Raw genomic sequence first — 26,113 nt, forward strand, 5'->3', positions numbered from 1 at the left:
AATAAATTAAAATGTGGTTTCTTTGAAGCAACCCTAATTGAATGCTCTGAATCACTTTAGCTGTCATTATTATCAAAGCTGCATCTGACCTTTTCTCGTTTGAGAGCTTAATAATTTAGAGTACAACCTGACCCAAAAATGAAGTATTTTAGTTTTCGTTTAGAATAAGGAAACCACTGGTGCAACATAATGCATGTGCCTGACTTTGTAAAAAGACCACAGCAACTTTATTGGGTTCTGTCATTATTTTACATTATTTTGACTTATAAATAATCTGTTTTGTTTTACTAATGATAATCCTCAAATGTGATATTAAATAGCGACATTTTGTGGTGTAGCTATTAAGAGGGTGCTGAATATTGAATTATAGGTTGATCTGTGTTTAGTGCCCATGTGCTTCATTTATTTTATTTGTTTTGTTTATCATTCTAGGTAATGTGCAACAATTCTTATTATTGTAAACTATTTTGTTTGTTTTGTGTCCTTTATACAGTCTTGCCAAGTGCCACGCATCACGCGTTAGACTAACGCATTTCAGTGCGGTGCACCGCATCACCGCACTGAAATGCATTGTCACGCATATTTGCATACATCTGTGAGCAGTCACTGTGAGGGCTGAAGGTGTAATGGTGTGGCATAGCGCCACCCATGGCTGCAGGGTACGCACGCTCTTAGCTGAGCCAAGGCCCCGCTGGCAGGCTTGCGTTTTGAAACCTTTTATCATGTTAATGTTGAGGCTGACTGATTTTTTTAATTCTGTTTCTATGGCTTTAATAAACTAACGCAATAATGATTTCTGATCTGATCTGTTATTTTACGTCTGTCCGTCTTTCTCTTATTTTCAGAGATGTTGGGATGGACACCGTGAAGACAGGAATGGGAGGTAAAACCGGCAATAAAGGGGCAGTGGGCATCCGCTTTCAGCTTTACAGTACCAGCATCTGCTTTGTGTGCAGCCACTTTACTGCTGGTCAATCCCAAGTGAAAGAAAGGAACGAAGACTACAAAGAAATCACACAGAAGCTCAGTTTCCCCATGGTAAGGGCAAAAAAGACTCATTGGGCCCGCTAAATACTCTGCACATTGACGCTTATCTGGTGAACCCCATAGCCTTAGATCCCGCCATAGCAGGCTCTACCCACCATTAAAGGCCTGAGCCGAAGGCGAGGGCCTTTAACAAAGGAGCAGGCCTTTAATGGCTGTCAGAGCCCGCTACGGAGGGCTCTAAGACTTTTTGAAAATTCCACCCCTAGAGGGCAGAATGTTCTCATTTGTAAAAACAAAGGCCTTACCAAGCCTGAAGGGGTTATAATCCCCTCGGCTTAGTGAGGCCTTTGTTAAACTTTGGAATGTTGATGCTCTGGGCTTCTACCGGCCATTAGAAGCCTGGAGCACTCCATTGTTTTTAGTAGAGCTCCCAACATTCCAATGTTCTAACACAGAATATGCACTAACAGCCAGCTGGTCACGACAGCCAGCATTGTGAAAAATACAAACCCCAATAATTTGGTAAAACACACACACACAAGACAAGCATTTTTAATAGCAAGATACATATTTACCACAACACACAGTGCTTCTCAGGAAGACTCATTTGTGTAGGATAGTATCGATTTGAATTGCATTTTAAAATCTGTTTTTCTCAATTCAAGAATGATTGGTATATGGTTCCAATTCAAGAATGATAGGTATATGGCTCCAGGTGAATGCAGCTGTATGGCACTGAAGAGCTGTGTAAGAACAGGGAATGGCAATTGAGATTTTGGGCACAACAAGGGAAGAGAGGTCTAGGACAGATGGGTGGAGCTAAGGAGGATACCATGGCAGAGGTGAGAGTTAGGCTGTGCAAGAAGAGTGGGAGGAAGGCTGGCTGTCAGGAGGGCGAGTTGGAGGTGGATGGTTATCGGGTCATGCACAAAAAATGGGAACACCCTACTAGGTGTCATTATTTTAAAGAAGTGACAGCATTCACATGTTCATGCCCTTCAAAAACTGCAATCAGCAATTTCCAGATGCAGGCCACAGTATCTAAAGTCATTATTAGAGGTCGTTTTGAGTTACACACAAGTGTTTTCTGAATGAGGCTTAAGTATTTCCTCACTATAAGTCCAATAGGCATACCTTCCCCACACACACACTCGCACTCACACTTTTTATTTTGTTAAACTAAACTGCCACCTAGTTAAGGGAGTGTTTTCGAGGACATGCATGGCTGAACAGGCTAGGTTCCACTGCAAATGAGGTACAGTAGGAGTCTGGCCACACCCGACAGGGCCCAACCCCCTGATGACACTGTTAAACCACCTGGAGGCTCAGTGACCCAGACAGCATTGCTGAGGAAGTACAGCACATCGTGGCGGATTCATGCCTAATGCGTGGTACTTGGCAGGGCTGTGGCTCCAGGAAACAGCAGCTGATGGGCTGTTGAAAACATCAGGAAAACGCAGTCAACTGAGTATAGGTCACTGCACACCAAACCATGATCCGGTGCACCAGAAATCAGATGACACACACTGCACTGGTGCAGTGAAATGTTACCATCTCCAGCTCGACAGTCTGCGAAATAATAAAAACTGCATTTGTGTCTACCCACAAGATTCAGGGTCCTTGGGTGGACTGGAATACACGTAGATTGATGGCAAATGTGCTCCTAAAAAGAGTGTCTTGCTTCTAATGGGATATGTCAAGGATTTCCTGTCCTCAAATAAATACGTATGGTGACCTCACTTAGCAGTTCAAATGAATAGTCTCATAATCTGGTACGAGAGCTCCACAGAGCAGATTTTTGCATAAATACCTGGCCAAATATGTACTGGTCAAAAAAGAGACCCTCTAGAACATGCATTCTGAACTGCAATGTGGTATGGCGCGCTGGTAAGTTTCAAATTATTTTACTTCATGGCAAGTGGGGCATAATGTAGGATTTTTAGCAGAGGAGTTGTGATCCCAAACCACCACCCCCTACCTGCTTTAGCATAAGTGGGTAAAAGTATGGATGGATGAGTGGGTGAAAGGATGGGAGGATGAAAGGATGGATAAGTAGTTGAACGGATGGGGTGAAAGCATTGATGGGCAAATTAAAGGATGAGTGAGCTAATGGATGGGTGGGTGGGTGAGTGAGTGAAAGGATGTATCAGTAAATTGATGGATGGGTGAAAAGATGAGTGGGTGAAAGAATGGGGGATGAGGGTAAAAAGATGAGCGGGCGAGAGGATGCCTAGGGGAAACAGGATGAGTGGGCGAGAGGATGGGTGGATGAAAGGATGGTTGGCAGAGTGAATGGAAATCTGAGTGGATTGACGGATGGATGGGTGGATGGATAGGCATGGGTGAAATATGGCAGAGCAAATGGAAAATTGAGAGGATGGGTGGTTGGGTAAAAAGTTAGCAGAGTAAATGGAAATCTAAGAGGATGGATGGGTCATTGGATGGGTGAAAGGATGGGAGAGTGAATGAAAAACTCAGAATGAATGGAAGGAAGGCAAAGTAAATGGAAATCTGAGAAGATGAATGGACGAAAGTACGGCAGAGTAAATAGAAATATCAGGTGATAAATGGCTGAGTGGGTGAAAGGATTGCAGAGTAAATGGAAATTTGATAGGATGGATGGGTGGGTGGTTGGGTCAAAAGATTCTAGAGTAAATGAAATCTAAGAGGGGTGGGTGAAAGTATTGCAGAGTGAGTGGAGAGCTCAGGGGATGCAAGTATGAATCAACTGATGGTACTATGGCGGAGTAAATGGAAATCTGAGAGGAAATCTGAGAGGATGGATGGATGGGTGGGTGAAAGTACGCCAAAGTAACTAGAAATGTGAGACGATAAATGGATGGATGGGTGCAGTGGTGCTGTGAAGCGAGCCCCTCCTCCTCCCTGCATTATCAGCTACGGCTGGGGTGTGTGTTTTTATGGGTCTCTTTTATCTGTCTCTAAAGTGAAACAACTTCCCCTTGGAAAGTCAGTTTTACACAATCCTAAGCGTACACAATCATCCATTTATCACTGTTTTAGTAACTCTTTTATGTGCAACTTGCCAGACGAAAGTTCATAATTACTACAAGAAGGATGGGTTTCTAGAAAAGGCAAAGAAGTCATATGGATGCACGAGTGGGTGAAAGGATGGGAGAGGGAAATGATGCATGGCTGAGTTAAAGAATTAGTGAGCAAAAGGATGGGTAGGTGTCTGAAAAGATGGTTCAGTAAAAGGGTGGGTGGATGAGTTGGTGAAAGGATGAGTGAGTGAAACGATGGTTTGATGAAAGATGGCAGAGTGAATGGAAAACTCAGAATGGGTGGGTGGATGGAAGGATGGCAGAGAAAATGGAAATCTGAAAGGATGGATTGGTGTCAGAATTAATGTAAATTTGAGAGGATGGGTGGATGGTTGGGTGAAAAGATGGCATAGTAAATGGGAATCTAAAAAGCTTGATGGGTGAAAGGCTGGTAGAGTGAATGGAAATCTGACAGGATGGATAGATGGCAAAGTAAATGGAAATCTGAGAGGATGGGTAGATGGATGAATGGATGAAAGTACAGCAGAGTACATCGTAATATGAGACAATGAATGGATGGGTGGGTGAGGGTGGCAAAGTAAATGGAGATTGGATACGATGGATCAGAATGTGAAAATATTGCAGTGTAAAGGGAAATCTGAGAGGATGGAAGGGATGGGTGGGTGAAAGGACTGCAGAGTAAATTGAAATTTGAGAGAATGGCTGGAAGGGTGAGTGAAAGGATAGCAGAATAAATGAAAATCTGAGAATATGGATGTATGGCAAAGTAAATGGAAATCTGAGAGGATGTGTGTATGAATGGATGGACAAATGGACCAGTTGATGAGTGAAAGGGTTTATTGATGGATGACTAAGTCAAATGATGGATAAATGGGTAGATGGATGGATGAATGCATGCATAGATGATGGTTGTATGGCTGGATTGATGGAATGGTGAAAGACTGAGTGATGGATGAAAGAATGAATGACTTACAGAATGTAAAGGGGAAATGGTGGATATCAACAGCTAGATGGAAGGTTGAAAGGGTGAATGGATAGACGCTTGAATGAAGGAGAAAAAGGAGCTCTTCTAGAGTGGTTGAGGCACACTTGCTTCCCTTGCTTGGTGCCATCAGAGCTTTGGTTCCAAGTGGGGGGCATTTACATTTTCTGGTAACTCCTTGGATTTATAGACACACTCATTAGCATAATGGCATGTTTATGACATGATTTGCCTTTTTCTTTTAAAATAATATAGTTTCAGGCCAGTTTTCTGGAGGCCTGGGAACTTTGTGTTGTCCATCAAAACCCGGCAACAAGATACCTCCAAGCTCCGTAAATTCCTCGAAGATCCCTTTTAGGCACTGAGCCATTCTGATTCACCAACGTGCTCTTTCTCCCTGAGGAAGGACACTCCTCACTAAAAGTTGACCTCATCAATACACAATGGGCACCATACCTAACCTTGCCCTGACCTCATTGAGATTTGGATCAGCAACAAATTGAATACCAGGGTACATGAACTTCCCCCACCAGGCTGAAACTACTCCGCAAAAACAGACCTGAGGAGGTTTGGGGGAGAATAAGTGCACCCAACTAAATTCACCCGCCCAAAATACCCAACATTGTGTGTTCATTATTCAAGGGTGCAACATCAGGGTGCACATTACCCTGACTGGTTCCTTCATTGTATCCTTGACATATCAACTTCCATGGTATTACCCTGATTTCACGGTTGGCATAATTGATCTGGCATACCAACGGTGCAGAACCCAAGCACATGCTATGCAGTCAATTAAATAAGGGAGGCAAAATTCAAAGAGGCATTACCAGGTAGACCGAGGACTCTTTTTAAGAAACACTGTGCTAAATTGTTTAAGTGGGCTCTAAAGGGGCCCCCAAAATAAGGGAATCTGAATATAGATATCACATTTAAAAAAAAAAATTCTCCTGTAGAGCACGGTGTCAAAACAAGAGTATATCTAAAAATATGAAAATTGTGCTGTTAAATGAAAAGCTTTAGAAATTACAATTTTCATTTTAATTCAATGTTTTTTTTCTATCCGAAACAGGGCAGAAATATATTTTCTCATGATTACGTCTTCTGGTGTGGCGACTTCAATTATCGAATTGATCTGACATACGAAGAAGTTTTTTATTCTATTAAACGGCAGGACTGGAAGACGCTATTAGAATTTGACCAGCTGCAATCTCAAAAAGCCTGCGGAAAAGTGGGTAATTGTTTCAGTAAGATTTACTTGTTTTCATGAGTTTTCTTATCAATTTCCTGTTTTAGAGATAAAGGGCTCATCCTGGTTCCAGAGGAGTGATCCGTACTTATTCTTACATTATTTATTTGGAGGTTTTATATAGGGTCCTGCATTGCCTTTAGAGAGAGATGCAGTTAAATTTCAAAGTCATTATTATGGAGTTGTTTGAGTCCAACAATTTACAGTTTATAGCCCGTCTGTTATTCTTCACCTGCTACAATCAATCCTGATATATGGGCAAAGGCTAGCTTATCTCTTAGGAGCTTGCTGAAGTGCACAAAGTTGGTCAATGTGGGAACACCTGGGAATTTGCCTTCATATGTATCGCTGCTTGACATCTGTTGAGCAATGCTATGTGGTGTCATTGACTGGGAACACCTGATTGGAATGTAGTGGCGGTGAGTTTTTTGCATTTGCCCAATGTTGTTCGCCAGTCGGTTACATGCAACCTACAGAGAGCCGTGAAGGGGTCACCCGGTGTAAATAAAAAACGTTTCTGTTTGCAAGTCCTGCATTTCTAGCAATCACTAATAGGCATTCTAGAACACTTCTATGAGAATGTTTGCTGCAGGTTTGAGACCTAGCGTGACCTAATTCACCGGATGTTCCCTTTAAGCTTGAATGTCTTTTCTGCTTGCAGCCAGTAAAGTGTTTTAGGCACTGGCTTTACATGTTCATGATTTTAGAAGTTTAGATATATTCTAACTGCACAATCCTGCAGTTGTTGCATTTTCCCAATACGTTTTTGGGAAGTCCTGAACCTTGCAACAGTATTCCAACCTTGCCGTTAACAAGAATCCTATCAGTTTCACATGCTGGCTGTAATAGACTAAGAGCAGGCACCTGTGAAGTAAAACATTTGTTGTAAATATATGCCATTGGTCACAGAACTTGGATTAACATCAACCGGTAATCATCATACACAACTCCCATGTTTGTTACATTCATGGACGTGAGTGATGACCTTCTGTACGAAGGAGATTGTGGTTACTGAAAAGAGATTGGAATCTGTTGTGTACCATAAACACAAGGATATCAGTCAGTGTTTCATTCAAAGAAAGGAAGGTTTTCTTATATGTAGTTTTACACATGGCGAAGTTGATGTGTGATTATATCGTTAACTTCTGAAATTTATACAGATGAATGTGTATCTGGTTCAGCATACCTTTGATAGGGTACACCGTGATGTCCAAGGACATGGCTAGAAAACTCTTGTATAAATTTCAAAGCAGCGGTAAGGATGCGGAGCTCTGGTCTAGTCTAATCGAGAATCTGCCCAGACCTAGAGTCTCTACAGTTGTGCTGTGTGGACAATTGTGTGCTATTTTACAAAGATGTTGATGAGAAATAGGGCTGATTGCGGAGTTTTATCCATTGCAGTAAAGACTTCTTCTCTCTTGCAGCTTGATTCCCTGACTGGTATTCATAAGTATGGGCACCATATTTTATATATCTTAGATACAATGGATTGTACTTTAATTGCACTTTGATAACAAAAATCTCATTGTCAGAATATGTATAAATGTTTATTATGTATAATAAATTAAATTGTTCATTGCAAAGTTATCTAGTACATTTTGTAGGACGTTTGACACCGACAACTCTTCTTGCCGCAGCTCTGTGTATCTGTATACAACAGGCTCTATCATGAATATTTTGAGTTTGGTTGAGCACTGGTAGGCGCACTTTGTTGTCTCTAAGTCCACTATATTGCTGTCTGGGTAGATCTGTCTATTACTCAGTGCCAATAAATGTCTTTTAGGACCTATTGCATTGAGGGTTTGATATATGTGAGGGTATTTTGCTATAAAAGATCTGTTAAAAAACACAAAATGCCAGATGTACCAAGCAATTTTGTGATTGCAAAGCCCTCTGGTTAACAAACTCACCTGATTTGTGACCGCAAAATGTCTTCTTACTATTTATGAATTACATTTTGTGACTTGCAAAAGCCATTCCAACACAGAAAATGGATTTCACGATCCATTCCAAATCGCAGTTAGGAAGGGGTATAAAAGTATAGGCACTTCCTAATTATTGGTTGGAATAATATGTATCAATGGTTTACAACTGCTGTTGCAGTAGCAAAACATTGTTCAGTTGCCAATAATCTCACAAGAGGTGGAAATCGAGTGGGACTTCTTCCCCTTTGTGAATCCTGTGAGGCGACCTCAGGGGAAGCAGGCAGGCAATGGCCAAGCAGACCACTGCATGTACTTCTAGATTTATTCCCAAATAGAAATCTTTGAAATACTATTTCTCATTTTAAAATGTAAACACAAAGATGCTTCATCTGTTCCTTCCAGGCAACCCCTGCTGTGTTTGTGACCAATCGCAGAGGGTCACAGATTGCTAATTATTATTCATTAGACAGGTTGTTCTGCAAATGCAATTTGTTGCAGGGTGACCTATTGGCACATAGATCACTTTGTAAAACCAGAGATCTGTCTCAAAAAGTTGATGCGCAATGTTTGGGACCTGTGTCTTAGTACATTGAACCCAAAAAACCTACTTCATGTGAAGGATTTTGTATTTAGGGTCTTAATAATGAAATGCTGCATTTTAAGCAATGCATCTGACCACTGAAGAAAATGTGATCTCCCCGGTGCAGATGCAAACTCTGACAGTTGACGTTGCCCAAGAAAGAGTATACCACTGAAATACAAGTGTGGGTTAATCTGCAGCTCTGTCTTTCACAGCTAGCAAGCCCTGACCTGCTTTGGAAGAAGGGATCCTCACCACAAGTAAATGCAGTGTCTAGCTGGAATAGGCTGCATGAGAATCTCTGCTCCCCTCCTAGGGGTCACACTCCAAGGCACTCTGACTGTGCACTACCTCCTATGTGGCTCACAATCAGTGCTCCTCCAGGCAACTTCTTTGCCATTGAGCTTGCCTCTGTTGTGCAGCAAGGGCATACTGGAAAAAAATATTCTCTCATTTGAAAGAGGTCTTACCCTATGCAACCCAGGAACCATGGGATTGTTCGGCACAGATTTTGTGCAGGGTTTGATCCATACTACGATCCGGGCGAAAGAAGTCTTTGCTGTCCCTTCAGTTATACCAAAGTGCTGGGGGGTGCAAAAATCAGGCACTAGGGACAGTTGCTTCTCAAAAGTACTTTGTGTAGTAGAGCAGCTGGTGTCAACAATAATGGACACACACAAGAGCATTTGTGATTCGTACGTCTCCTGTTGTACTAAGACAACATGTTTGAATAGGAGATCTTCGTGGCGGCTGGTAATTTGGAGGAGTTTTGGGGCAGGCATATGCGGGTCCACTCACACCCATCCATTCACAAGCACATGCACACACTCACACCCATCCATTCACAAGCAAACACACACTTGCGCATACATACACCCATTCACACTAAATGTGAACAAATATGCATACATTCATACATGCACGCACCAAGTTAATAAAGCAGTTGCTAGTTGCAGTGGTGAGGACACCATGGGTAGCAGGGCAGAAATGCACAATGTTCAAGGAAGGAGCTGAAGGGCTCAGAGAGGGAAGGAAAAAAACGAAAAACTAAAGATCCCGCTGCTCCTCTCATTGGCTGACCAGGGTGGTCAAGTGGGTGCCACAACTGTGAGATCCACCTGGAGCCGCATTATGGAATGTGCCCCAAGGAGTGCGATGGCATGTGCACCCCAGGGCACTTTGGGACCCTTTCTGTAATACAGGTAGCACAGGGGCGCATATAGTGCCATCACTATCACCAGAGGATGTTGCCTCATTTGCAAGAGAGTGTGGCCTAATACAAATGAGGGAATCCCATTGCGTGTGTGCCTGCTCTGTATTATTGACACGGGTGCAGAGACAAAGAAGCAGTCAGGAGACTCACTGGCAGTGCGCCCCCTAATGGCAGCCCTCTGGAGGGGGGAAAGGGGGTCCTATAGACCCCCGAGACATCGCTTTTTCTGGCAGGTGTAGTCACTCACTGCACGTGCCTGCAAGGTGACTTCTCTCCCCTTTTAAGAGTGCAGGCAGATTGCCTCCTGCACAGTGAAACGCGCAGTGGCTTCGTGGCTGCCCTAGGGGGATCAAATTCAATGTAATAGGGTGCACTTTCCCTGTTTGCACCCGGCACACCTGTTTCCAAGTGCACCGTGGCGCAAACAGAAAACGTGTGCCCTATGTGTAATAGAGCCCCACGAATTCCATTCATAGGTTGAAAGTGCATTGGAACTTGCTATATTTTTACCCTGGAAGGTAATGCGTTCAGGTTATCCGTTTCCAATGTGCCTTTGATGCGAACACTTTGCGGTGCTGTTGCCCGATAACAAGTATTTTAATGGGCTGAGAAGTGACAATCATACTGCCTCTGAAGAAGGAGAGTGAGTGATCAGAGTCTGGCATATCCCGCCTCTTCACAGCTCTGCAAATGTTCTGAATAAAGTACTTCAGTAAGCCAATCCATTCTTTGATAGATAATTAATGCAATATGAAGACTAAAAATAGTGCTGGTTTTCGTACTCTGACAATCTTTTTACTTAGTTCCTTTGAAATTCTGATGGAAAAGCAGAAAGATGTGCTTCATTCTTTACCCTCCCCTTCCTCGGAATGAATGTAGTCAGCATGCAATCCAGAGGGTCCCAGGAGGGCATCCCAGTGTTATAATGCATCTTGGGACCGAGAGAAGTTGTTAAGTTCACACAAGTGCCTTTGAGGTGAACAGCATCAGTGCCAATTTTCCAGTTGTGCAGAAATCTGATTAATCAAATACTGATGGAACTGTAGCAGCTAAACCCATTGTCAACTCAATGTCCATAGGGTGTGTTCTGTAAAAATATTTCAGTGTAAATTTGACCAATCACTGTCAATTTATCATATAAGCACTAATATTTATAATAATGGAAAATTACCACTTTTTAGTGCTCTCTGTAAACTATTTGTTCTCTTGGTGCCTAGGACGTTGTAGTATTAGTACCCAACTCGAAGGAACTGGTGTAATGTTTACTGGGTCGATGTTTGCTTGATTAATCCCTATCTGTACTTGAACTTGTATCCTGCAAGTTTGACAAACACACCTACCCTGGGGCAGAACGCACATTTCTTTTTCTTTTTTTGCTGCTAAACTGAAACAAGGTACATAACGATTTGCCCTTAAGATGCTGGATGTGTATCCATTTGTAATCCAATTTTTTGGTTTAAATTTCTTTTATTGATTTTGCAAAGGGAAGAAACTGACGAGCCAGTGTGCTCAACAATCATCGGGTAGCACCCCGGCAATTCACTGCCGCATGTGATCGGCATGAACAAATAATATAAAAGAAAACAACCCTCCCCTTCCACCCTTCTCCTCGAAAGAAAAACACCCCAATAATGTAAAGAATGCATGGTACCCCATGGGGAAGCCTCCCAAAGCGTGCTAAGTGGTGGACTCAGTGGGGCCCAGAGGTGAAGGAGGATCCGCAAGTCTCAAACGTCTGAGGTATTTGGGGCAGGTGAGCTCCATGAATTCAGATGTCAACAGTGCGAGGAAGGGCGCACACAACTAGTGAAAAGAAGCCACGGGATTGGTCAAGGAAAGGAAAATCTTCTCCATCCCTAAAATGGTCCATAATCTATAAAGCCAGCCTAGCCGTGTAGGGACTGTCTTGGTACCCCTGTGCGTCCGGACGTTTTGGATGGCCGCGCAAAAGGCCAGTGCCATTTGTTTACCCCTCCTAGATGTAAGAGGGAAGGTGATGGCATTGGGGAGGCCCAGAAGGACGTATCAAAGTGAGTGTCTACCTCGTCCACAAATTGTTGCCAATATGTCACCCAGGGAGGGGCATCCATAATAGGTGGGTGAGGGTGCCCGGTGAATCGCAGGCTCGCCAGCACAGCGGGTTACGTGAAGGATTACCCCTATGAAGCCTCACCGGAGTTAAATACCAATAGGTGGCCAGTTTAGTGGCCGTTTCGATAGGAGCGACATTGCATGCCGTGCGGTGGGCCCGGTAATAAATATCCTTTCTTTCCTTCTGTGTGAGTTCCCTGCTCAACTCCTCCTCCGAGCACAGCTGCCCGGGGGCTTCCCAATGTCCGAGGTGCTTTGAGTGAATTTGCACAAGTCCGATGTCAGTTGTGCGTTGCTGTGTCGTGTTAGTAACCATTTCTCAAACGGAGTGGGAAGCCTCTCCTCACCCTCCCTTACTTCCCTGTGGAGCACCAAGTGCCTGATCTGTAGATATCCATAACGTTCCGTTTCGGGAATTCCATGATCAGTGCGGAACTCAGCGAAAGGGTGCGGTCCCGAGTGAGTTCCCTGCTCAACTCCTCCGACGAGCACAGCTGCCCGTGGGCTTCCCAATGTCCGAGGTGCTTTGAGTGAATTTGTACAAGTCCGATGTCAGTTGTGCGTTGCTGTGTCGTGTTAGTAACCATTTCTCAAACGGAGTGGGAAGCCTCTCCTCACCCTCCCTTACTTCCCTGTGGAGCACCCAGTGCCTGATCTGTAGATATCCATAACGTTCCGTTTCGGGAATTCCATGATCAGTGCGGAACTCAGCGAAAGGGTGCGGTCCCGAGAGGTAAAAAAAATGGCCTATGGAGCGGCAGGCCTCCATCATCCAGTGGTGGAATTCCCCGGGGTCGAGGTCGGAAGTAAAGTCTGGGTTCTGTGCGATGGGCGTGATAGGATATGGGAATGTTGTGAGCCCCCTGGTTGTTGCAGTCTTATCCCATGCCAACAGTGTGGCTCAAGTTACCTCGGAGAGGTACAAATTGCGAGGGCGTCCCACGCGTGAGAGAAAGAGAACTTCCCATAAAGACTGGCCAGAGAGGGACCTGTCCATAAACAAACAGTGCTTCCCAGATTCAGGACGCGACCACTCAACTAGCGCCCTCATCTGAGCCGCCCGCCAGTAAGCCAGGTGGTCTGGGATACCCAGTCCCCCCTCCACTGGGCCTCTATAGGTAAGTTCACAGCGCAATCGAGCCCTCTGGTCTCGCCAGACAAAGTGCTCAATGTTGTAATCCCATTTTAAAAGTTTTTCCGGCTGCTAAAACGAGATTAGTAGATAGGAAAAAGCATAGTAATGCCAAATTAGAGCATTTGTGGCTGTTAAAATGCTTAGTACTGTTGGCCCGAAGTATCTTAAGTGTTTTCATTCAGGGGATAAAACGTACTCAGGCATACAGCTTGAACACAGCATCTTGATAATGCCATAGAGTTCTCTACCTTAACCACTTCTATAAAGGAGAGCGTAACTATCTTATTTGGCAAACAAACATCGATTACATGATTATGGGGGAAAAAGAATATCAATTGATACATGCCAATAGACCCTATTCAGTAGGAAGACTCCTGATTTTCTTTCAAGCCAATAATGGATTTATTTTACCTGTCTCCTGCCTGAAATGGCCTATGCTCTAATTGAAGTCAAAGGAGAAAATAATGCTGGCATGTATGCCTAATTGTTAAATACCATACATATACAACTTGCTCCCCTCACACTTCTTTTCTGCTTGATAATTTAAAGCACATAAATCAGGACTACTTCTGAATATGTGGGTTTATTTAGTTTCACCCTTTACTTTTTAATTTCAAATACAAAAATTCTTTTTATAGCATGTTTGAAAAAGACACGCAACATGTAACACTAAATGACAAATATGCAAAACAAGAATTACCAACACATTAATTTCAACACATCAAATTAAACAAAAATGAAACATACATGCACATTATTTTCATATGGCAGCAATTGTTCAAATCATCAAGTTTGGAATGCCGATATCAAAAGATACTCCTTTCTATTTTCTGTAAGGTCATTGAAGGACAAAAAAGTCTGAAAAGAGGGCCAAATGGATACAACTAAATGAGTCCAAATCGCAATTAATCCTGTTTCTTTCGTGGCCTTCTTAATGGCATTAAGAAGGCCAAACTTGATGATTTGAACAATTGCCGCCATATGAAAATAATGTGCATATATGTTTCATTTTTGTTTAATTTGATGTGTTGAAATTAATGTGTTGGTAATTCTTGTTTTGCATATTTGTCATTTAGTGTTACATGTTGCGTGTCTTTTTCAAACATGCTATAAAAAGAATTTTTGTATTTGAAATTGAAAAGTAAAGGGTGAAACTAAATAAACCCACATATTCAGAAGTAGTCCTGATTTATGTGCTTTAAATTATCAAGCAGAAAAGAAGTGTGAGGGGAGCAAGTTGTATATGTATGATTTTGAAAAAGGGTCCAGCCCCCCCTCCACGTCCCGGGACCTAACTCCTTAAGCTTTGGCGTAATTGTTAAATACATCATGCAAGGAAAAATAAGTTTGCTAACCTATACGTGCCCGCAGGACATAAGTTCTTCATAGATTTTCCAGACTCACTCTCTGATTTCGCTAAAGGTGAGTGGTGGGGAAGGTTCCTTGCAACATTTGCGGTGATGGATGTGTCAAAATATATCACACCTTGTATTGGTGCCTTCAACAGCAGAAATAGAACATATATGTGGGTACACATGTTTTTTAATCATGAAGTTGGGATAGTTTGGAGAATTATATATATATATAAGAAACTGTTTTAGAGATTGATTACAACGTATAACAGTTTGGCTTTGACACTGGGTAATTTGATAAAACGGATTTAACCGGTTATTTATTTCTCCCTGAATTACTGCTTGTTTATACGGCAACAGAAAAGGTTGGTTTTGCCTTTTTGTAAGAAGATATTTTAATCATAAGAACTATAATTATATTTATTTTTTTATAAAGTTCTGTGACATATTTTATTAATTGAAAACCCAGACATAGATTATTTGTCCAAATGGGGTCAATATGTCAATAGTGATATTATGTTCCGTTGTATTAGCAGTAACATTGAAACAAAAGAAGAAAGCTATATATACATAGTATTTTTTCTATGTTAATACACATGTGGTCTGTGATGCAAACAGTAGGAGGGGCGCTTTTTGCACTTTAAATTGCTATCATGGTGTATGCAATCTTGTGACACGTGATCAAGGGCTTACGAGCTTGAAACGCGTTGTGTTTGGGTCACTGCAATAAAATACTGCCCACTTGAAAAACTCCAGAGGTCTGCGTCTCTTTCCTCGCCTGACTGCCGCTGGGAGAACTCAGGAAGTGGTTTGAGGGTTTCCAGATATATATATATATATATATATATATATATATATATATATATATATATATATATATATATATATATATATATATATACCGCTCAGAGCTCTTCTTAACTTCCAAGAAGGAGGCAGCACTCGTAAACTGAGAGATCACAGTGATTTTAATTTCGGAAAAAGAAAGCACAGACGCGTTTCGGCGTAAGCCTTCGTCAGTGTGTCAAGTGTGACATACAAACAGCAAGTTAAATAAAGTTGTTAACAATCACTGACACTAACATAGGACTTCACCCCTTTGCACCACTGTGGGCGCCATATTAGAATGGTGTTCTATCCATTGCAAGGGTATAATTCATATAACATCCGTAAATTATAACGTTTCAATAAAGCCGTGGATCGGCTAGTGTCCTATGTACAAGTTGTCAAAACATGATTAACAAGCTAATGCAAAAGGAAATAGAAAATAACAATGCAGTTCATCAGAAAGGATATGTCATAACGTGTATCATAAATTTTCAAAATATGAAGATTATCCGGAATTTCAAGGGTTCTCAGAATTCATCAAGCTTATCCACAAATAGCATAATTTTTGTCCATGATGAAGGTAAATCCTAGGTATAATCAGTTTACCTTGATTCCAGATTCTATCTTTATATACATATTTACATGTTCTGAACCCTGCAATCACTACATGGGTGATAAATTTAGTGCAGGGGGGGGAAATAGGGGGGAAGGAAGGACCGGGGGATGGGAAAGGGGGGTGGGAAAAAGGAAGAAAAAGGGGGGGTAGGTAAATGCCCTCAATAATTCCCAAACTAAATGAAAAAGTGAAAAGAAATACAGTATTCATAAATGGCAATCTTACAGTTCATGGTTCTTGAAAGACAGCATTAGAGCAGATCATCCTGAGAGAGTCTTTAATAGTTACGATTTCATTTGCCTAGATGGTATGACAATTCCTCTCCACTATTAAGTCCTTTCGGGTATTTTGTAGAGAGATCTACAATATATCTCGATTCCAACCTACGGAATCTTCTTAGCCGATCACCTCCTCTTGCATTAGGTGGGACAATGTCCAACCCAAAGAATTGGAGTTTGGTACGATCTCTACCATGTTGTTCGGCAAAATGCCGGGCAACCGGATATGCGATGTCTACTTTCTCGATTGCCCGGAGATGTTCCAGGATCCTCAGTTTGAGTTCCTTAATTGTGCTGCAGATGTAGCGTAAGCCACACGGGCAGACCAAGCAGTAAACTACAAACTGGGAACTGCATGTTATAAACTGCTTAATGGGCACTTGGTTGCCAGTATCAGGTATACTGTACGACAGCACTCTTCTGCTGCCCGTAGAGGCCTTGCAGTGCCCACAAGGGAAGAACCCCGATAGTTGTTTCAAGGTATTTGTTTTAGGAGTTGGTTTATCCAGATGGCTGGAGACCAACATGTCACCTAATGATCTAGCTCTACTGAACGTTATTAAAGGATGAGCCGGTAGGTCCTCCTTTAGTACGCTGTCAGTCTTCAGTATATGCCAGTTCTTATTAAGCATAGTTCTTAAGTCCTTAGCCCCCGATGAGTACGGGGTGATAAGTCTGAATTCCGCTTCATTTTTGTTGGCTTTTTTGTCTCTGCCCACTGCTAGATTGTCTGTAGTCAAGAGTGATGTCCTTTGTACCTTGCTGACCTTCTTAAGTGTATTTTTTAGTAGTGTATCACCATAACCCCTAACGGAAAATCTTGCTAGACATTCTGAGGCAGCCGCCTCAAAATCAGTTTTTTGAGCAGTTCCTCAGGAGCCTTAGTAATTCTCCGTAGGGAATGCTGTTTTTCAGCTGGGGAGGGTGGCTGCTGCTGGCAAAGAGTGTTGAATTGCCAGCAGTTTCTTTTCTGTACAGGGTCGTATGCAGGTGGTTCCCCTCAACGTACACTCTCAGATCCAAGTAGTCCGCTACCACCGGACTAACCGAACCCGAGAAGTGCAGGTTGGGGTCATTGGTATTCAGGACTCTAATGAACTCCTCCGCGGTTTCCATCCCACCGTTCCAGACGATAAACAAATAGTCAATGTAACGATGCCAGCATATCACGTTCCCTGTGTCTGAGCCCACTGTACAGCTCCTGGGCACCCGCTCCTCCCACCAGCCAACGTACAAGTTCGCATAGCTGGGGGCGAAGCAGGTGCCCATCGCCGTCCCTGATGTTTGAATATATAGCTGGTCCTCGAAGAGGAAAATATTGTGAGTTAGGCAAAACTCTATGAACTCAATGATCATATCATTATGTCTTGCGAATCTCATCTGGCGTTGTCCCAAAGAATACTTGTCGGCCTCTAGGCCTTGCCTATGATCTATACATGTGTATAGGCTAGTAATGTCTAAAACCATCAGCAGATAACCAGGGCTCCATGTTAACTCCTGGATTTTGGTCAAAAAGTCTTTGGTGTCCCGTATATAAGATTTTAATTTTGTCACCAAAGGGAACAAGATGTTATCCACAAAACGTGCCATGTTTTCTGTTAAACTGCCGATTGAAGAAATTATTGGGCGGCCAGGGGGATGTTCCATGTTCTTATGTAATTTGGGGAGGTGGTAGAAGGTGGGTGTCATGGGGGTATTGTTTCTTAAGAAGAGATGTTCGTCTTTACCAAGCATGTTGAGGCTGTACCACTTTTGTATTAGTGTCTCATATTGAGTGATACTGGATTGGTATACTGCATTTGTACACTCCATATAGAAGTTCCTATCTGCAAGTTGCCTCAATGCTTCTTCTTTGTATTGCTCTCTGCTCATTAAGACCACATTTCCCCCATTGTCAGAGGGCTTGATCACCAAAGACTTGTCGTTGATCAGACCCCTCAGCGCCTGGCGCTGGCATTCAGTGATTGTCTTCATTGAGGTACGGTGTTCCGCTTTCCTGTACAGCAGGAGGTCATTCTTCATGGCCTCTGTGAATACATCCACAGCGTCCCATGGCGATTGTGGCACAAAAGTAGAGGTAGGTTTGAACATACTTTCCTCTGTTTCTTGTTCGACTCCTTGAAGGATATCTCGTTGTGCGATAGTTGAATTTTCAATATTATGTTCCTGTTCGTATTCTCGTTCTGATCGCAAATCCTCAAGTGTCTCAATAACAGGTAAATCTCTGCTACTGATGGAGTCCGTTGCAGTAGCTCTAGTGCCCTTTTTGTTACTATTCATTAAATGGGGACGCAGTTTGAAATGTTTATGGAGCTTTAGCTTCCTAGTAAAGCGGATCAGATCTATTCTTGTCTGTGTGTATTCAAGATCATTGGTTGGACAAAATGTGAGACCCAGGCTCAAGACTTCAGTTTCTGCATCAGTCAGTTTTTTTGATGTTAAATTAACTACTGTCAGATTAACTGGACTGCCAGAATCTCGGTGGTCAGTGTTTATTGTTTCTTGTTCGCCTTGCGATTGGACCAGCAGGAGGTTCTTGCATTGCTTCTGCCTCCTCTTCCCAAAGCCTGCCCTCCTCGTCCTCCTCCTCTTGTTGCTGTCGATGTGGCATATACAATTGGTGGGTTGTTTTTGCCATCGCGCAGCCAGGATTTTCGGATGACTTCGAACTCCTCCTGAAAAGGAGTTCTCTTGTTCGGGCCCCTTGTGTGGCGAACATTGCATCTTGACTTCCTGGGCCACTTTGCCCTTGTTGTTCATCTCCAGACTCATTCTCAGTGAAGTTGGACTCTGAGGTGGCAGGCTCTGTTTCTGGCATTGCATCTGCGGTGGCAGTCACGGTCACTTTCTGGAGAGCTTTGCGGGGAGCATCATATTTCTTGGCGTACGTTAGTACGCGTTCCGTCTGGTAGTCGTTGGCATCGCGCTCGTATTTCTCTTGCTTGCGCGTTCTTATTTTCTGCTCGTATTTTGTCAGCCTTGCCTTCATTTGGTCTTTCATCTGGGATATTAGTGCTTTCTTCCCAGGATCCACTTCTTTCTCCAGTTCTTCGTTAATCAGTTTGATTTCTGCCAACGCTTTCCCCCTATCGCTCCAGGCATATTTCACAAGGATTTTGAGGGTGCCTTCACAATAGGAGGCACTATGCTCAAACCAGTCCGTGAGCAATTGGGGATCGGGATGTTCATAAGAGGGTACTGTATGGACTCTCAGATCCCTCGGGACCCTCTTCTCTTCCACGTAGTTTGTTAGACTCGTGGCCTCCCACCATTTGCGCACTTTACGTTCGTGGAGTCTCTCCAACTTCACGAGTGTCTCTTTTAATTTAAAGTCCTGTGGTGCTACTTCCGGCGTTGTTGTAGCTGCCGCCTGCGAGGGCATTCCCTTTCGCTTGAATATATCCTTTTCTGCATTGATACGCTCTGTATCAGAAAACATGCTGCTTTTGTAACTGTTGCGCATTTATTGTCCCCGCAACTTTTAGTGCATATTTTCCCTACTCCGTGAGACCTCTCTCAGTATTACGGACGTTCTGTTGACAATACCGCTATGTCGTTACGCTCATGCGTACAGGAAAAGGAAAAAAGAATCGGCTCACCGGTAAGCGCGTCTCCCGTCAGGGGCTCCAGAAGCAGTCCAGCGCTCTCCTTACGTCGACGCCCTCAAACCGGATTAGTTGTGTCCCTTGAATGGTGGCCCAGCGGTTACAACGGTGCACAACATAATTCCTCCTCGGAAGCGCTAGACTCCCACGTAGATCTGTGCACTCACGAACGGGTGCTGCGAGCGGCTCGCGGGAAGCCGCATAACATAACGCTCAGAGCTCTTCTTAACTTCCAAGAAAGAGGCAGCACTCGTAAACTGAGAGATCACGGTGATTTTAATTTCGGAAAAAGAAAGCACAGACGCGTTTCGGCGTAAGCCTTCGTCAGTGTGTCAAGTGTGACATACAAACAGCAAGTTAAATAAAGTTCTTAACAATCACTGAGACTAACATAGGACTTCACCCCTTTGCACCACTGCGGGCGCCATATTAGAATGGTGTTCTATCCATTGTAAGGGTATAATTCATATAACATCCGTAAATTATAACATTTCCTGTAGGTATATATATATTACCTGTAGGTATATATAGTTAGGACCAAGTTACCATAGGAAATTCCCAACATTCTATTGGGAATAACTTTGGCGCCGATTGAGGAATCTGCGTGTAATTTTCCTTAAAATTGCTTTGCTCCTTCGCTGGAAGTTTTGAGGGGATTCGTCAAGCGGGGGCCGAGAAAAAAGGGGGGTCCCAAAACATGTTTTCCCCAATGTTAATTTCCGTAGGGACCTTTAGACACGGCTACAGCCCGAACGGCTGAATGGAATTACACCAAACTTGGCAAAATGATAGGGCCTGGTATGCAGATGTGCCTTTTTTATATTTGGTGAAAATCCCTCCAGTAGTTCTTTAGAAAATTGAATTTGAAATTTTTCAAATGGCATTTTCTATGGGACCTTTAGACACGGCTACAGCCCGAACGGCTGAACGGAATTACACCAAACTTGGCAAGATGGTAGGGACAGGTATGCAGTAGTGCCTTTTCTATATTTGGTAAAAATCCCTCCAGTAGTTGTTGAGAAAATTGAATTTGAGCAAATAATATATCTATATGCGGTGCGCGTACCGTACGCGTGCGTACACCTACATGCGCGAGCGAGTTTCTGATTGGCTGAGAGTCGACTGTCAACATTCCAAACTGTCCAAACCACGAAGTGTTGCCCACCATCTTGTTTTTCAGGAGAACTGAGGCACAAGAGAGCCCAAAGCAAGAGTGGAATACACAACAAGCATTTGCAATGCAATAGGTCATGCATTAGGAAAGTGTGAGCTATTGGTATTGTAAACGACAACTTTTTTAAAATGTGTTAGCTTTGAAAATATACAAATTAATAGCATTGTTATTCACAAAGCCAATAGCTTACACTTTCCTAATGCGAGTCCAATTGGCTATGGCAATGCTTGTTGGTAGCAAGCAAGGACACTGCTGTTGTGGTGATGAGTTATGCTGTTGTGGTGCTGAGTGATGATGTGGTTGGGCTGAGTGATGTGGTGGTGTCCCTGAGTGATGATGTGGTTGGGTTGAGTGATGTGGTGGTGTACTAGAGTGATGTGGTGGTTATTAGAGTGATGTAGTGGTGTCCCAGAGTGATGTGGTGGTGTCCCAGAGTGATGTGGTGGTGTCCCAGAGTGATGTGGTGGTGTCCCAGAGTGATGTGGTGGTTTCCCAGAGTGATGTGGTGGTGCCCCATAGTATGGGTGTCCCTGAGTGATGTGGCGGTGTTCCTGAGTGATGTGGCGGTGTCCCTGAGTGATGTGGCGGTGTCCCTGAGTGATGTGGTGGTGTCCCTGAGTGATGTGGTGGTGATGTGGTGGTGTCCCTGAGTGATGTGGTGGTGTCCCTGAGTGATGTGGTGGTGCCCCTGAGTGGTGCCCCTGAGTGATGTGGTGGTGCCCCCGAGTGATGTGGTGGTGCTGTTGGTGCCCCTGAGTGATGTGGTGGTGCCCCTGAGTCATGTGGTGATGCCCCTGAGAGAGTGGGAGAGAAGAGAGCGAGAGAGAAAGCTGGAGAGACGGAGGGAGAGAGAAAGATGGAGGAGGAGATGGAGAACATGAGAGAGAAAGAGAGAGACAGGAGAGAAAGAGAGAGAGAGAGAGAGAGATAGCGAGAGAGAGAAGGGAAAATAAGAGAAAGAAAGAAAATGTGAGAGGGAGACAGGGTAAAAGTGAAAACGATGGAATGAGTGAAGAAGTGACAGAAAAGGGGGGCAGTGAGAGAGGAGAAAAGGGGAGCAGTGAGAGAGGAGAGATAAAGTGAGAGTGGGCTGCGAGAGCAAGAAGGAAAGTGGTGAATAATTCAGAGGCTGTGGAATGGAGCAAGAAAGAGACAGATAGAGGCGCACAAATGTATAAATACGTGTTTGTGCCTGAAAGGTGGTAAGAAATCTGCAGTGGCCTCAGTGCCCAATGGGCTCTTTACTCGTTTACCAGCAGTAGTGCACTAAACTCATTCACCTTTCTTGAAGTAGGGCCTATGCACTATCACACGCCACTGCATGCATCACTAACAAAATGCACTACCAGTTCGAAATCCTACAGCTTAGCAAACCTGTGAGCTGCGTCTTGAATTAAGAGGAACTTTGAAACTGCAGTGAAATCCAGAGTTTGCTCGCAATGCTGCCCAGCTCCAGACATTTATTTATTTATTTTAGGTTTTTATAGAGCGCGTAGTCACCCAAGAGTATCCCAGCGCTAAACCTTGTGGTCCTGATGGATGGAAGTGCGGGGGGATGAAAGTGAATTAAGGGAAAAGGAAGGTTTTAAGGGATTTCCTGAAACGCAGGAGGTTTGGTTCTGATCTAAGTTTCAGGGGGAGCGCGTTCCATTGTTTCGCTGTGTGGACCGAGAAGCGGCGGCCTCCTGCACGGGCCTTTTTCACCCTGGGAACCACAATAAGGTTTTCATGGTCCGACCGAAGCGCTCTAGTAGGTCTGTAGGGTGTGATACAGTTATTGAGGATTGGTGGACCTGCGTTGTGAAGTACTTTGTGGGCCAGGCAGAGGGCCTTGAATATCACTCTTTCCCTGATCGGAAGCCAGTGCAGTTTTTTCAGTGCAGGTTTAGCCGATGTTCTGGCTGGGGTATTCGTGAGCATCCGAGCAGCGGCATTCTGGGTTTTCTGTAGTATTTGAAGAGTGGTTTCCGGGGCTCCCAAGTAAATGGCGTTGCTGTAGTCCAACCTGGACACAATTAGGCCTTGGATCAGCAGTAAACGGGAGTGGAAAGGGAGTAGGGGGAGCACCTTCCTGCATGATCTTAATAGGCTGTAACAGATTCCGGCCGTTTTCCTTGCCTGTGTTCTGAAGGTGAGATCTTTCTCTAACCATACTCCCAAACTCTTAACTTCCGTCTTAGGGGTGGAGGTTCACCCATACAGACGGGCCAGATGTTTGGGGGTAAATTCGGTGTTTTTTGACCTAGGAGAAGAATCTCCGTTTTTGACCCATTTAATTTCAGGTCTGAGTCACTCATCCATTGATGTATATTGGAGAGGCAGTCATGAAGGTTGGAGGGCTCTTGCTTGGGGTGAGAAAGAGTTACCACCAGCTGTGTATCGTCAGCATAACTGACGATAGTGACTCCAAATGGGGAGACTAACCCCTCCAGTGGGGCCATGTACACGTTTAATAACGTGGGGCTTAGTGATGAGCCCTGTGGCACACCACACCGGAGGGGGATGGCGGGGGAGCGGCCTTCACATTCCCAGACTTGGAAGGAGCGTTGGCAAAGAAAAGACGAGAGCCATTTCAGCGCCTTATCTTTCACTCCGATGTTTTCTAGACGTTGGGTTAAGACCTGGTGGCTGACAGTGTCGAATGCCGCGCTCAAATCCAGGAGGACCACTGCCACTGATCCTCCTGTATCGAGAATTTCTCTGGTCTTCTCCACTGCTGCAAGGAGAGCGGTGTCGGTGCCCTGACCTGGTCGAAAACCCGTCTGGGAGTTCTTAAGGAGATGGTTGGTTTCCAGGAACTGTGACAGTTTTTTATTTACAAGTTTCTCCGCGACCTTACCAATCCAGGGGAGGAGAGAAATCGGTCTATAGTTTGATAGATCCTCAGGGTCTAGTGATGGTTTCTTAAGAAGTCCTTTCACGACCGCCTCCTTCCAACTCGGAGGAACTTCACATTGGGCTAATGAGGGGTTGATTAGAGCGGTCAGCGGGGGCACTATGGTATGGGCGATATCTTTGAGGAATCTTATGGGTACTGGGTCACTGGGGGCGCCACTCTTGACTGAAGCAAATGTTGCTGCAACCTCCTCCAAAGTGACCGGGCCGAAGGACACCAGGTGAGGTGTATCGGGTTTCGCGGAGGAATTCATCTGTAAGGGAGGTAGGTCCTTAACTCTTTCAGTGGTGTCTGTATTAGCAGCGGGAAGGGAGGCAAGGATTTTTTTAATTTTTTCGTCAAAAAAGGTGGCTAGCTTGATACATTTTTCTTCTGCTGCTTTGGGGTCCATAGGTTTTTGTGGGGGGTCGGGAACATGAAGGAGCTCTTTAAGGATAAGGAAGGTCTCCTTGGCTGAGCAGGAGGAGTTCTTTATTTTTTCATCGTAGAAGGCACTTTTGGCACTGCGAAGTGCTAGTTTGTACGCTTTCATGGATGACTGAAAAGCGTCTTTTTCCTTCACAGACTTAACTTTCCTCCAAATGCGTTCTGTCCTTTTGCACTCCTTCCTTAATGCGTTCAGTGAAGGGGTGTACCAAGGAGCTGGGTTAATCCTTTTGATGTGTTTAAGGGTGCTGGTTAGTGGGATGAGACTGTCTAGGGAGTGGGTAAGCCAACCATTAAATTCTCTGTCCGCCATGTGGGGATCCGAGGAGAGAGGCGCGATGGATTCTCCTAACTTAGCTTCCCATTCCTCTGGTATCAGCTTGTGCCACCGTCTCCCGAGTGTCTTGGTTTTCTGTGTTTGAGCCGGGGTGATTTGGAGGTACCAGTGCATGGGGACCAATAAGTGGTCTGTCCATGGGAGAGGGGTGGGATCCTGGGTTTTAAAGTTCCTAATGTTCGTAAAGATCGGTTCCAAAAGCTGGCCTTTTTCATGGGTAGCTTTTGAGTTCAGGAGACGTAGGTCGACTGAAGCAAGATCTGCTAGTAGGTTAGCTGCGGCGTTATCCACAGGGTCCAGAAAATGCAGGTTAAGATCCCCTAGGAGGAGAAAATTAGAAGCAGTGATTGCTTTTAGTGTGATGTGATCCATCAGGGTGCTGGAGAATTCCCCTAGTGGGCCTGGCGGTCGGTAGACTAGTAGTCCCGACAATGAGATTGCTGGCGAGATCTGGAAAATGAAATTGCAATTTTCACAGTCTTTGACATTGCCATTGTCGATCCTGCAGGTGATGTAGTCTTTGTAAAGTATGGCTAGCCCCCCGCCTCTGCTCTTCCTTTAAGTCCCTGTCGTTTCACACCCTGACAGCCCCAGGAAAGGCCAGACAAAAGCCCAGAGATAGGCAGCGCCATTAGGATGTGTGTGCTAATTACGTGCCAAGTGCTTCTCTGCAGGCGCGTGGCTGGCACGGAAGCCACCGTGGTGGGGGAGGGCTGCATGGGTGCAGGGCTGGGAAAGGTGCTTTGGTGTCAGGGCGGCTGCTCGCAGGCCCAGGGCTCTGAGGACAAGAGGGGTTGGCCAGATCATTTTGCTGGAGATCTATCTAATCCCGAAAATAGTTTTTTACCGCTAGAGTTAAGTGAATCAACATATGAAAGGCAACTATTTCTTTAGTTTGAATAAATCAGAAATATTGTAAGCGATCCCACTGCCATGTGAGTCAGAGCTTGCTTAGCCTTGCAGATGCCTAGTGAGGCTCACAAGCTTCGTGGATTGCTTGAGTTTCCAGGTGCAGAGTAGATCTGTATTGCATCCCAGAGTGCATGTGGCCGTTCGACAAGTGTCACGTGATGTACCGTTAGTGTTTGAGAAACTCGGTTGCTACAAACGTTTCGCTATCCAGGTGACATCTACAGTATTCCATTTGCTTTCCATCCCACATGTTTTGTTATAACCTCTCAATTATGTATTCGTTTAAATACCCAAGACATTCCGGTCCTTTTGAAACGAGTATTCTAACTTTGCCAACATTTTAATATCTTCCTTGTGAATTTTGGTGAATGTGGCACTTATCACCACTAAGGCAAGTGATCCTGAACAGTTCAAGACATAGGCTGACCAAAGCGCCACAGTTTTCCTACGTCAAAGTAAGAAATATTCACTACAGTATGCATCTAATTGCAACGCTCTTGTGAGAGC

General features: G+C 44.2%; 1 protein-coding gene across 1 annotated transcript in view; it reads left to right on the plus strand.

Annotated features, from left to right (window-relative positions):
• Positions 1–26,113, plus strand: part of SYNJ2 (synaptojanin 2) — a 745,535-nt gene that overhangs the window by 529,570 nt on the left and 189,852 nt on the right. Inside the window, exons 15-16 of the mRNA XM_086927319.1 lie at positions 846–1,038; positions 6,062–6,220. Coding sequence (XP_086783445.1) covers positions 846–1,038; positions 6,062–6,220 — 352 coding nt within the window. The remainder of the gene's footprint in view (positions 1–845; positions 1,039–6,061; positions 6,221–26,113) is intronic.

This window comes from Lissotriton vulgaris, chromosome 6 (genome assembly GCF_964263255.1).
Source record: "Lissotriton vulgaris chromosome 6, aLisVul1.2, whole genome shotgun sequence".
Lineage (NCBI taxonomy): Eukaryota > Metazoa > Chordata > Amphibia > Caudata > Salamandridae > Lissotriton > Lissotriton vulgaris.